Here is a 12,879-nt window from a genome sequence, read left to right as displayed (position 1 = left end):
CTAGGGGGAAGGTTAGGGTTAGGCTGCGGGAGGGGTGGGTTAGGTTTAGGTTAGATTTAGGATTGGGGTTAGAATACTTGCCAAAATCCATTGTGATTTTGACCTTCGGGATTCTGACCGTCGGCGTTGTGACCTTCGGTAACCTGTACCCAACCCAATGGCTTCCCATTGGAAGATCTCTCCAATATTTTCAGTCCAGACTGGAAGTGCCAGGAGGAAAATACCTCCCATTGGGACTGCCTGTCCGATGTATGATTAGCAGATGGCACTAGGGGTGGCAGATTTTACTGGGGGGGTGTCTGCAGCCCTGCAGTGCCAAGGTAAAATTCCACCACTGGTTACAAGTACTGGTAAAGACACTCCTCTTGGCAATATCCATACTACCTCTGCTATTTGTCTTTTGTCTTCAAGACCCATTCAGGAACTCTGATTCTGTAAGCTCACCCTTACATTTGGTACAGGTTATTCAAGTGCTCAGCTGTCTCACCCTCCATGCGAATTACCACCACTTTCTTTACAAGATACACTGCATTGCCCTACCCTCATCCTGTGTCCTATCTAGTCTACAGTTTTGTTGAGCTTTATTGTTCCTAGAAAAGTCAATTTACATCATATTTTACTTTTGATATGCTAAGAATTACTGTAACTAAGTATAGTCTTTGCTCGGCCCCACAGATCTTTTGCGGTTCCTTAAAAATAAAATATAATAATGATAATAATAACATAAACCAAATGGAAAATAAGTAAAAAATGTATCACTAAAACACAATTAAAGTGTGTGCTACTCCAGTTCCCTTGCATATGTGCCAAAACAGGCTCTATACGAATTATGTTAAGTTAATATAAAATAAAATATTGGCCTGAAAAATGTGAGACATTATTTATGACAAATAATTTACATAAAGAGGGAAAGGTGGTGTCATACTTACATCGGCGTAGTGACCAGTCATACAACAACGATGACAATTCTTCTGCCAGTGAGGTCGTTCTGTACAATCTTGATGGACATGACCAGGCAAAAAGCAGTTTGAACAGTATGGAACAGGGCAATAGTACTGCAAGTGTCCACGCTTACCACAAAGGCAACAAGCAGGCAATTTCTGACAGTAAAAAAAACCAACACCAATAAAAGGAGTTACTCACTAAGACAATGAAAAATGTTAGTAACATTTCCGAGCTACAGTACACCCCATCAATACTATATGCGAATACAGATATGTCGAGTTGTATCTTTGCCGCTTGTGTGATTGGCACGCCTGCAAAAGGGTACGTGTGCTGCCTTCACACCCATGACCTTATAGGATTACATGGTGCGAACGCAGCATGCGGCATGGCTCACCATGGCGCACGCAGCCGCGGTAAATCGCATGGCACGATTTGTGCGCACGTTTGCAGCGCGTGTGGCAAGGAGGCAAGAGGTCACACATCTGTATGTCATGAAGATAGAATTAACAAAAAACATCCCTCTATTAAGGAACAGCCAATAGCGCACTCAATTCTTTCCCAACCGCACAAAGCTATTTTGTGTTGAGCAAAACTGCTCCACACCTGACAGAAAAATGAAATTGGTAGCTATATTATGTCCCCCACTCCTACCTGTCCCACTTTAATGTATCTGTAATATAGTGGCAGTAATCTATTTTTCATCCTGACAAGTACTATAACTATATTCCTCACAGTTGTACTTTTTTTTAAATGCTGGAAGAATTATGGACACAGCTTTTTGAAAAAACGGACCTGTGTGTAGTTACAGATTGTCATAGTGATCACAAGATCACTACCTTGACATGCACTGATGCTGCATTCTCTTCTCATATGAGCAGGTTAATACATTGATGTGGAACTGCCCACGTCTCTACACTGTTTTGGAGTGTAACAATGACAAGTAATAGACTTGTAAATATACATGTTGAAAAATCCACTAGTATTCTCAAGACTTTTTAGGCACAACTGTAACCTACAAAAACTGTGTACCCTGATATTAGCGAAATCTTACTTTTTTTCAAGTTGTATTACTTAAATACTAAGGGCCAAATGTAATAGGGTGTCTGTTTTGGTAAATTGCGAGTTTGGTGCTAAACTCGCAATTTTTCACAACTCTCCAATGTAATAGGGTGTCTGTTCACTAAAACTCCCATTTCTCTTTCATCCACTAGGGGACACTGGAGATGCTTACGCTGGGGTATAGAGGCGTGGATAGCTGGAGCTGGCACTTCAATAATTTAAAAGAGTGAAGCTCCTCCCCCTCTATGCCCCACCAGCCCTCAGTTTAGAAAATGTGCCTACGGAGCTGGTCACAATCTGCTGTGCTCCAGCAGGACACTTATTTTATTTCTTTTATTTGACATTTATTCTTTTAATTTTTAAAAAAATTATTTTAAACATCTTTTAAATTTTTTTATTGAGGCACCCTTCGCCACCTCTCTAAAGGTGGGGTCCGGGCACCTGGCGCCCTGTTTTACCTCCAAGGGTTAACAGGAAGGAGTGTGCAGTGCTTACAAAGAAAAGCATCTGACAGCTCCTTAACGCCGCTCACATACACAGCAATTCAACTGCCTTCAGAGACACAAAGACAAGTGCTGTTGAAGCTGTCCAGGGAGCGAAGTGAGTATATCACCTGCGCATCCCCCGTCTCCTGCCCCGCTGTCAGCGCTGGATGCAGAGAGTGTTATGGAGCATGAGTCATCTCTCCCTCTCCCCGCTGATGAGCGTGGCTAAGCGGTTCATACTCAGCGGGGCTGGCAACAGCTGCTAGCGCTGCTCCTGTATTACAGCTCCCCTCTCCTGAGCGCGGCTAAGCGGCTCCTACTTAGCGGGGCTGGTAACAGCTGCTAGCGCTGCTCCTGTTATTACAGCTCCCCTCTCCCCGCTGCTGAGCGGCTCCTACTTAGTGGGGCTGGTAACAGCTGCTAGCGCTGCTCCTGTTATTACAGCTCCCCTCTCCCCGCTGCTGAGCGGCTCCTACTTAGCGGGGCTGGTAACAGCTGCTAGCGCTGCTCCTGTGGTTACAGCCCTTACCCCGCTGCTGAGTGCGGCTAAATGGCTCCTACTCAGCGGGGCTGGTAACAGCTGATATAGCAGCTCCCCGCTGAGCGCGGCTGGCAGCTCCTACGATGGGGCTTGCAGGGGGAGGTGATTACTGCAGGCAGCCATACTAGAAGCCTTGTAGGCTTGAGGAAGGGGGGCGGAGCTTAACTGCGCGGGCTCCCTGTCTGTTTTACGCGGGAGCGGCTGTGAGAACAGCGTGGCTGCTGTTTGTTAACCTGTTGTTTGCCTGCATCTCTCCATAATAGGTAGGGTGCGGCACATGCGGAAGGCTGATTCTCCTGACTACATCCCTGGCAAGAGGCTGTGAGTAATCACTGGGGTGTAAGTACAGGGAATCTAATCTGTGGGAGGGGGTACCTCTTCCTCTGTGTCCCAACCAGCCTTCTGTTTTATTTCTAATTCAATTTTGTTTCTACTGTGTACCTCGTGTGACTGTGTGTATCAATGTCAAACAGAACAAAAGCGGCTCAAAAGATGTTTGTCTGTTTTAGGTGTAACAACAAACTAACTAAGCCGCATGCCACTGGGTTTTCGTTATGTGATGCTTGAATAGCAATAGATCCACCGAAGGCTATTCCTGACTCAGTTGCTCCGCCATGGGCCGCTGACATGGTAGGAGTTATGTCGGACTTAACGTCAGAGTTAGCTGAGGCACGTAAGTCTCAACCTCCCTGGGTGGCGGGGCTAACTAAGTCTCTAGACACCTTGGTACAGGTTATGGGCACAGCGGCATCCGCACCCTCCACTTCCTACCAGAGACCGAAGCGCACTCTGACGACTGTTCTCCAGTCAGAGGAGTCGGAGGAAGAATTCCTTACTATGGAGGATACCGAAGAAGGGGAATTGGAGGTTGCGTTACAGGACGACACCGCTCAGGAGTTAGAGTCCACCCCTCCCGGGGTGGAATCTTTAATTTTGGCGGTCAGAAAGACTCTGAATTTACCTGAGGATATAATTCCTCCATCACAGGAGTTTGAATTATTTAACGAACAACCGAAGAGCTCTGCGGTTTTTCCGTTCTCACAGCATCTTCAGCAACAGCTCTCTGGAAACAGCCGGATAAGCGGTTCCAAATTCCGCGCCGGTTTTCGTCTAGCTACACATTTCCATCATCCATGATGGAGAAGTGGGAAACACCTCCTCCAGTAGATGCGTCTGTCTCCCGTCTCTCAAAGAAAACTGCACTCCCAGTATCGGGAGCTACAGTATTAAAAGATCCGTCGGATCGTAAGTTGGAGACAACGCTAAGATCTATTTATACTGCAGCGGGTGCTCAACTTAGGCCCACACTTGTTACCGCTTGGGTTAACAAGGCTGTAGTTTGCTGGGCCGACCAATTGATTACAGGTTTGGACTCAGGTACTTCCAGAGAAGAGTTACGTCTACTAGCAGAACACATCCGTGAATCTGCAGTTTACATGGGAGATGCTTCAAAAGATATCAGTCAGATTAGTACTCGCATATCTGCTTTGGTGATTTTGGGCCACAGAGCCCTCTGGCTGCGTGCTTGGCAAGCTGACGCAGAATCCAAGCGTGCGGTGGAAGGTCTACCATTCACTGGCAACATGCTGTTCGGATCGGAATTAGACAAATGGATATCCCAGGCCACGGGGGGCTAAGTCTTCCTTCCTCCCATCAACTGCACCGGCTCCCAGAAGATCATACACTGGACCTTTGTTTAATCCTTTCGTGCGCCACATTCCTTTCGTGGTAGGGCCAGAGGTGCGCCCACACAACCAAGAGGTGGCAGAGGTAGAGGTCGCCCACACACAGTTGCTCGTAGACAGGAGGCTAAACCAGCTGACAAACAGGTGGCATGATGGTCTTCCATCCCACCTCGGACCATCTGCAGTGGGAGCCCGCCTGCAAGGATTTCAGCAAATTTGGAACCATACTTCTACAGAACCATGGATCCGCAGACTAATTTCCCTGGGGTACCGAATAGACTTCGAAGCACCCTCTCCACCTCGGTTCTTCACTACAAGTCTGCCAATACAGGCAGACAAAGCCAGGGTTCTACAGGAGGCTATCCAGTCTCTAGTAGTATCTTCCGTGCTAGTTCCGGTTCCGGAACTTCAACAAGGTATGGGGTTTTACTCAAACCTGTTTGTAGTCCCAAGCCGGATGGCTTGGTAAGGCCCATCTTAAACCTAAAGTCTTTGAACCTGTATCTGAGGATGTATCGTTTCAGGATGGAGTCTCTGCAGTCGGTCATGGCGAGCTTGGAACCAGTGGAGTTCCTGATGTCCCTGGATATCAGGGACGCCTATCTCCATGTTCCCTTTTGGGAACCGCGCCAGGCCTGTCTGCATTTCGCCATTTTGGAAGATCATTACCAGTTTCGGGCATTACCATTCGGGTTATCCTCGGCTCCCCGCATCTTCACAAACTCATGTCAGTCATGATCGCTCTCCTTCGGTCATCAGGAGTGAACATAGGGGGTCATTCAGACCCGCTCGCGAGCGCAGGACGCTCGCAAGCGGGTCGATGTTGCCCCACTACGCATGCGCACGACGGAGGGAGCTCCGTCGTGCGCATCCGCGAGACCCGGATAGCGACGGGCTCTCCGTCGCTCCGGGTCTCGCACCAAAGGGGGCGTGCTGTCGATGTTGATTGACAGCACGCCCCCTTTGGTGGGCGTGACTGCCAGACGGAGGCGTTCCCATGGGAACGCCTACCGTCTGAAGCCGGCCCCACTGACATCGATGTCAATGGGACTGATTTTGGCTCTGATAGAGCCAAAATCACTCCAGGGCATGCGGCAGCGAGACCCTACCGCAGGGTCTCCGTCGCCAGCCCGATGGACGCGATGGTCTTGACCATCGCGACCATCATCATGGAAAATCGCTATGGCTGTGGGTGGTAACTCACAGCTATGCGAGCGTCTATAAGGCCGCTCCATTTTCAAGGAGGAGGGCCCTGATTCAGAGCGAGCGCTCTGGTCAGAGCGTTCGGCTCTGAATCAGGCCCATAATACCTTATTTGGACGACCTGTTACTCAAGGCTCCATCGGTGTCTCTTTTATCATATCATGCCATTACTGACATATCATACTCTAATCCAACACGGTTGGATAATCAACTTCAAGAAGTCGAATCTCAATCCGTCCCACAAACTTCTGTTTTTGGGCATGATATTGGATACAAAATCACAGAAGATTTTTTCTTCCAACAGACAAGGCCAGAGATATCCGGTTGTTAGTTCAGCTGGTCCTCAGAACAAAGAGGGTGTCCATGCTTCCTTGTCTGCGTCTTTTGGGGAAAATGGTAGCTGCTTTCGAGGCACTACAGTTCGGCCGGTTCCACTCCAGGGTGTTTCAGCTGGACCTGTTAGCACAGGGGTCAAGGTCTCATCTGCTTCTACATTGACAGATCCGTCTGAACCCGGTTACAAGAGTAGCTCTTCTTTGGTGGACACAATCCAGCAATCTGTTAGCGGGCAGAAGATTCGGAGTGTGGGACTGGATCATCGTAACAACGGATGCCAGTCTGCGAGGATGGGGAGCAGTAGTCCTCGATTATCACTTTCAGGGTCGATGGTCCCCTCTAGAACAGAAGTGGCCCATAAATGTGTTGGAACTCAGAGCGATTTACAATGCTCTGATAGAGGCGACAGAGTTTCTAAAGGCTCGTCCGGTAAGAGTTCAGTCCGACAATGCGACGGCCGTCGCTTACATCAACTGCCAAGGAGGGACTCGGAGTCGCATGGCTATGCGAGAAGTAACTCAGATCCTCCGGTGGGCCGAGAATCAGTCAGTGATACTTTCGGCGGTATTCATCCCGGGTGTGGACAACTGGAAAGCAGATTACCTAAATCGACAGGATATCCATCCCGGGGAATGGAAGTGTTCAACGCGCTGATATGTCGTTGGGGATGTCCTCAGGTGGACCTCATGGCGTCACGATTGAATCGTCAGCTTCCAGTATTCGTGTCAAGAACTCGAGATCCGCAGGCGGAAGCAGTAGACGCTGCGACATTGTATCATTGATGTAACCACAAGATTAACCTCTATTAATCTTGCGGCTACGATGTAGCGGTTCCCACCATAGACTTCAATGGGGATTTCTCACCATAGAAGTCTATGGGACACACAGGCTGGCCACATTCAGCTAATCAGGAAGCTGCTCCGACGGAGATGCTCCCTGATTAGCTGGCGGCCCCTTCACTGACAGGGCACACGTGTGCCCCGGTCATTTACGCGGAGCAAAGGTATGTGTACACACATACCTTTGCTCAGTCCGGCATGGATCGGGTTTTTTGCGTTTTTTTATTTTAACCCCTGGATTGCCTACTTGGACAAGTGGACGTGATCTATGCATAGGAAAGGTGAGTATGGATTTTTTGTTTTCAGGTACACCCCTATGGATTACTTCGGATACTAGGTGAGTATGTGTGAGTGTGCATGTATGTTTTAATAAAATTTTACATTCACGGTGTATGTTTGTTTATTTACGTATTTCTTTAGTTGTGGAACTACAAGTGCTAGCGGGCCCATAATGCCCCGCATGCTGGTATTTGTGGTTCTCCAAATACCAGCATGCAGGGGAGGCTTGCTGGTACTTGTGGTTCTACAACTAAAGACAATATGGACCATTTAATTTTACACTTTACACTAACACTATCAACCCGGCACCCACGGCCATAGGGTGCCGGCGATAGCCCCGGGCTATCAGTCTAGGCTTGGGGTGCCCTGGAGAGGGGTACCCCTTTATTGGGGGGGGTATCCAACTCCCCTGGGATCCCCGGCCTAGACTGACTAGCGGTCAGGGATAATGCTTTGGCCGGGGAAACCGGTGAAAGGTTTTCCCTGGCTGTGGCATTATCCCCCCGCTAGAAAGAGTTCGGTGCTGGTTCTGGAATTTTCAGGGGACCCCTACTCGTTTTGTCCCGATTTTCCAGAACCAGGACCAGCTCAACAAAGCCCTGTGCTGGTTCTTAATATACAGGGGCCCCCTACGCATTTTGGCCCCTGTATTTTTAGAACCAGAACAGGCTTTATAAAGCCCGGGGCTGGTTATGCTTTTGGGGAGAGGGTGCACGTTTTTTTAAAACACACACAGAAGCCATCACGGATCTCACTGATCTGTGATGGCTTCTCTAAAACTCGCACCTTTTAATGCTACTCACATTAAAAGGTGTCAGTTTACATAGTCCTAAACTCGCCTAAACTCGCAAATGCAGTAGCCTCGAGCTGAAAAGTTCGCAGGCTATTGAATTTGCGAGTTTCAGCACAAACTCGCACTTTTTAAAAGTGCGAGAAAGTGCGAGTTTGTACTGTTACTAAAACAGACTACCTATTACATTTGGCCCTATATGTTGTATTACATTTATTCCCCAAAAATCTTGCATTTCACACACATCTAACGTGACAAAACACAATGTTACCACTAAAATTCTATTCACGGTGATCCAACCCCCAATGTGTTTTAATCTGGTACTTCATATTAAACCATAAATTAAGATTTACCTTAGGAACAGGACAATTTTTGGACAGATGGCCCTGACGATTACAGTTCCTGCATACAACATTCTTGTCTCCTGTGTAGTACCGGTTGTTTAAACGTCTGAATTGAGAATAATTAGCGATTTGAGCCTAAAGCATTGGAGGAAAGATAACCGTCAAACTGTAAGTAATGATTTGAGTGAGGTTCATAGTCTAAGTAAGTTAAAATTAAAAAAATGTAAGTATATATATACATATATATATATATATATACACACACACTACCATTCAAAAGTTTGGGGTCACTTAGAAATTTCCTCAGTTTTGAAAGAAGAACACTGTTTTTTTCAATGAAGATAACATTAAATTAATCAGAAATACACTCTATACATTGTTAATGTGGTAAATGACTATACTAGCTGCAAACGTCTGGTTTTTAAAGGAATATCTACATAGGTGTATAGAGGCCCATTTCACAGCAAGCATCACTCCAGTGTTCTAATGGTACATTGTGTTTGCTAAACGCGTTAGAAGACTAATGGATGATTAGAAAACCCTTGAAAACCCTTGTGCAATTATGTTAGCACAGTTGAAAATGGGTTTGCTCATTAGAGAAGCTATAAAACTAGCCTTCCTTTGAGCTAGTTGAGTATCTGGAGCATTACATTTGTGGGTACGATTATACTCTCCAAATGGCCAGAAAATGAGAACTTTCATGTTAAACTTGACAGTCTATTCTTGTTCTAAGAAATGAAGGCCATTCCGAGAAGTTGCCAAGAAACTGAACATTTCCTACAATGGTGTGTACTACTCCCTTCAGAGATCAGCACTAACAGGCTCTAACCAGAGTAGAAAGAGAAGTGGGAGGCCCCGATGCACAACTGTGCAAGAAGACAAGTACATTAGAGTCTCTAGTTTGAGAAATAGACGCCTCACAAGTCCTGAACTGGCAGCTTCATTAAATAGTACCTGCAAAACGCCAGTGGCAACATCTACAGTGAAGAGGCGACTCCGGGATGCTGGCCTTCTAGGCACAAAGGCAAAGAAAAAGCCATATCTAAGACTGGCCTATAAAATTAAAAGATTAATATGGGCAAAAGAACACAGACATTGGACAGAGGAAGATTGGAAAAAAGTGTTAAGGACAGGCGAATCGAAGTTTGACGTGTTTGGATCACACAGAAGAACAGTTGTGAGACGCAGAACAAGTGAAAGATGCTGGAAGACTGCCTGACGCAATCTGTCAAGCATGGTGGAGGTAATGTGATGGGGCTGCTTTGGTGCTGGTAAAGTGGGAGATTTGTACAAGGTAAAAGGGATTTTGAATAAGGAAGGCTATCACTCCATTTTGCAACATCATGCCATACCATGTGTACAGTGCTTGATTGGACCCATTTTCCTCCTCCAACAGGACAATGACCCAAAACACACCTTGAAAATATGCAAGAACTACTTAGGGAAGAAGCAGGCAGCTGGTATTCTGTCTGTAATGAAGTCACCAGATCTCAACCCCATTGAGCTGTTGTGGTAGCAGCTTGACCGTATGGTACGCATTTCCTACAACGGTGTGTACTACTCCCTTCAGTTTCTTGGCAACTTCTGGAGAGTATAATTTAACCCACAAATGTGATGCTCCAGATACTCAACTAGCTCAAAGGAAGGCCAGTTTTATAGCTTCTCTAATGAGCAAACCCATTTTCAGCTGTGCTAACATAATTGCACAAGGGTTTTCAAGGGCTTTCTAGTCTTCTAGCAAACACAATGTACCATTAGAACACCGGAGTGATGGTTGAGTGATGGAGTGATGGTTGCCTAAAATGGGCCTCTATACACCTATGTAGATATTCCTTTAAAAACCAGATGTTTGCAGCTAGTATAGTCATTTACCACATTAACACTGTATAGAGTGTATTTCTGATTAATTTAATGTTATCTTCAATGAAAAAAACAATGCTTTTCTTTCAAAAATAAGGAAATTTCTAAGTGATCCCAAACTTCTGAACGGTAGTGTCTGAGTGTCTGTGTATATGTGTGTGTATATATATATATATATATATATATATATATACATACAGTAACTAAAAGTTCGGACACACCTTCTCATTCAATAATTTTTGTTTAAATTATTTTCAGCATAGTAGATTAATACTGAACACATATGGAATCATGTTGTAAACAAAAAAGTGTTAAATCAAAATATGTTTTATAATATTAGATTCCTCAAAGTTACCCCCTTTTGCTTGGATGACAGCTTTGCACACTCTAGGCATTCTCTCAATCAACTTCATGAGGTAGTTTCCTGGAATGGTTTTTAATTAACAGATGTGCCTTGTCAAGAGTCAATCTGTGGAATTACTTGCCTTCTTAATATGTTTGAGACTATCAGTTGTGTTGTGCAGAGGTAGGGTTAGTACACAGTGGACACCACTATTTGACTACTGTTATAATCCATATTATGGCACCAACCACTCAACTCAGTACAGAGAAACGTCAGTCCATCATTACTTTAAGACATGAAGGTCAGTCGATACGGAAAATTTCAAGAACTTTGAATGTATCCTCAAGTGCAGTTGCAAAAACCATCAAATGCTATGATTAAACTCGCTCTCATGGAGACCGCCCCAGGAAAGGAAGACCAAGAGTTACCTCTGCTGCAGAGGATAAGTTCATTAGAGTTACCAGCCTCAGAAACCGCTACTCAACAGCACCTCAGATTAGAGACCACATAAGGTCTTCACAGAATTCAAGAAGCAGACAAATCTCAACATCAACTGTTCAGAGGAGACTGCGTGAATTAGGCCTTCATGGTCGTATTGCTGCTGCTGAGGATGAACAACAAGAATAAGAGAACTGTTTCGGCCAAGAAACACAAGGAATGGACATTAGACCAGTGAAAATCTGTACTTTGGTCTGATGAGTTCACATTTGAGACTTTTGTTTCCAACCGCCGTGTCTTTGTGAGACGCAGAGAATGTGAGCGGATGGTTTCTGCATGTGTGGTTCCCATTGTGAAGCATGGAGGAGGAGGTGTGATGGTGTGGGGTGCTTTGCTGGTGACACTATTGGTGATTTATTAAAAATTCAGGGCACACTTAACTAGCATGGCTACCACAGCATTCTGCAGTGCCATGCCATTACATCCCATTTGGTTTGCGCTTACTGGGACCATCATTTGTTTTTCTACAAGACAATGACACTAAACACACCTCCAGGCTATGTAAGGGCTACTTGACCAAGAAGGAAAGTTATGGAGTGCTGCGTCAGATGACCTGGCCTCCACAATCACCCGACCTAAACCCAATTGAGCTGATTTGGGATGAGTTGGACCGCAGAATGAAGGAAAAGCAGCCAACAAGTGCTCAGCACCTCTGGGAACTCCTTCAAGACTGTTGGAAAACCATTCCAGGAGACTACCTCATGAAGCTGATTGAGAGAATGCCAAGAGTGTGCAAAGCTGTCATTCAAGCAAAAGGGGGCTACTTTGAGGAATCTAAAATATAAAAGATATTTTGATTTATTTAACACTTTTTTTTGTTTACAACATAATTCCATATGTGTTCTTTCATAGTTTTGATGTCTTCAGTATTAATCTACTATGTTGGAAATAATTGACATAAACAAAAACCATTGAATGAGAAGGTGTGCCCAAACTTTTGACTGGTACTGTATATATATATATATATATATATTGTTTTCATAGGTTGCCCCAATTTATCATGCCCATGAACACTTTACAGCCGGCTTACACATGAGGTGTTTGTTTTGCCCTTACATTTAATAAGCCAATTTTTGTTGATGCTTTTCTGTGTTTTTATAAGAATAAAAATAATGTTTATTATATACAACGCTTTTCTCCAAAGGACCTCAGAGTGCTTTACATTTTACGCTTTGGACTCAATTCAGTTACATGCGACTATGTCACAACCTCAATTAAGTGGGGCTATATACCACACTTATGGTACCCGCTGGCCTTGTGGATTTTTGTTTGCAGCCCCATAGGGCTCCGTGCAAAAGTCCACAATTTCGAGACGAGATTGGGCCGCGTCCATCGTGGTGGCCCTCTCTTAACTGAATTGACCCCTTTGACTTCCACAACCGTAGGGCACTGCAATGGCTATCCTATTTGGAGGCCATGATCATAAAACCTTACTGTGGATGACAATTACCCGGTACTTTTTTTATTGTATCTCTCTGGATGCCAATCCTTTTATGATCACACAAACAAATAGATGTCTATATATATTTGCACCTTGTTTGTGGCCTTTGGTTGTTTGTGGGGGCTGTCCATTACAGTCAAGATTTTTGCAATTTGAAGGCCACTGCACCACAAGAGTAACAAGCTCATGGCATCCAAGCCCAAAGATAATGAGTGGCTGATTGGTAATACT

At 45.2% G+C, this 12,879-nt stretch overlaps 1 protein-coding gene across 3 annotated transcripts in view; it reads right to left on the bottom strand.

Moving 5' to 3' along the window:
• The window catches only part of ZCCHC7 (zinc finger CCHC-type containing 7), a 200,042-nt gene that overhangs the window by 71,158 nt on the left and 116,005 nt on the right, over nucleotides 1-12,879 (bottom strand). For all 3 annotated transcript variants that reach the window (XM_088460051.1, XM_088460049.1, XM_088460050.1), the window contains exons 4-5: nucleotides 8,516-8,641; nucleotides 930-1,100 (exon numbers count right to left, since the gene is read on the bottom strand). In XM_088460051.1, coding sequence (XP_088316177.1) covers nucleotides 930-1,100; nucleotides 8,516-8,641 — 297 coding nt within the window. The remainder of the gene's footprint in view (nucleotides 1-929; nucleotides 1,101-8,515; nucleotides 8,642-12,879) is intronic.

Source organism: Taudactylus pleione, unplaced genomic scaffold (genome assembly GCF_031769625.1).
Source record: "Taudactylus pleione unplaced genomic scaffold, aTauple2 ptg000967l, whole genome shotgun sequence".
NCBI lineage: Eukaryota > Metazoa > Chordata > Amphibia > Anura > Myobatrachidae > Taudactylus > Taudactylus pleione.
The sequence above is the reverse complement of the archived record's forward strand: the minus strand, read 5'-3'. Positions and strand labels throughout refer to the sequence as shown.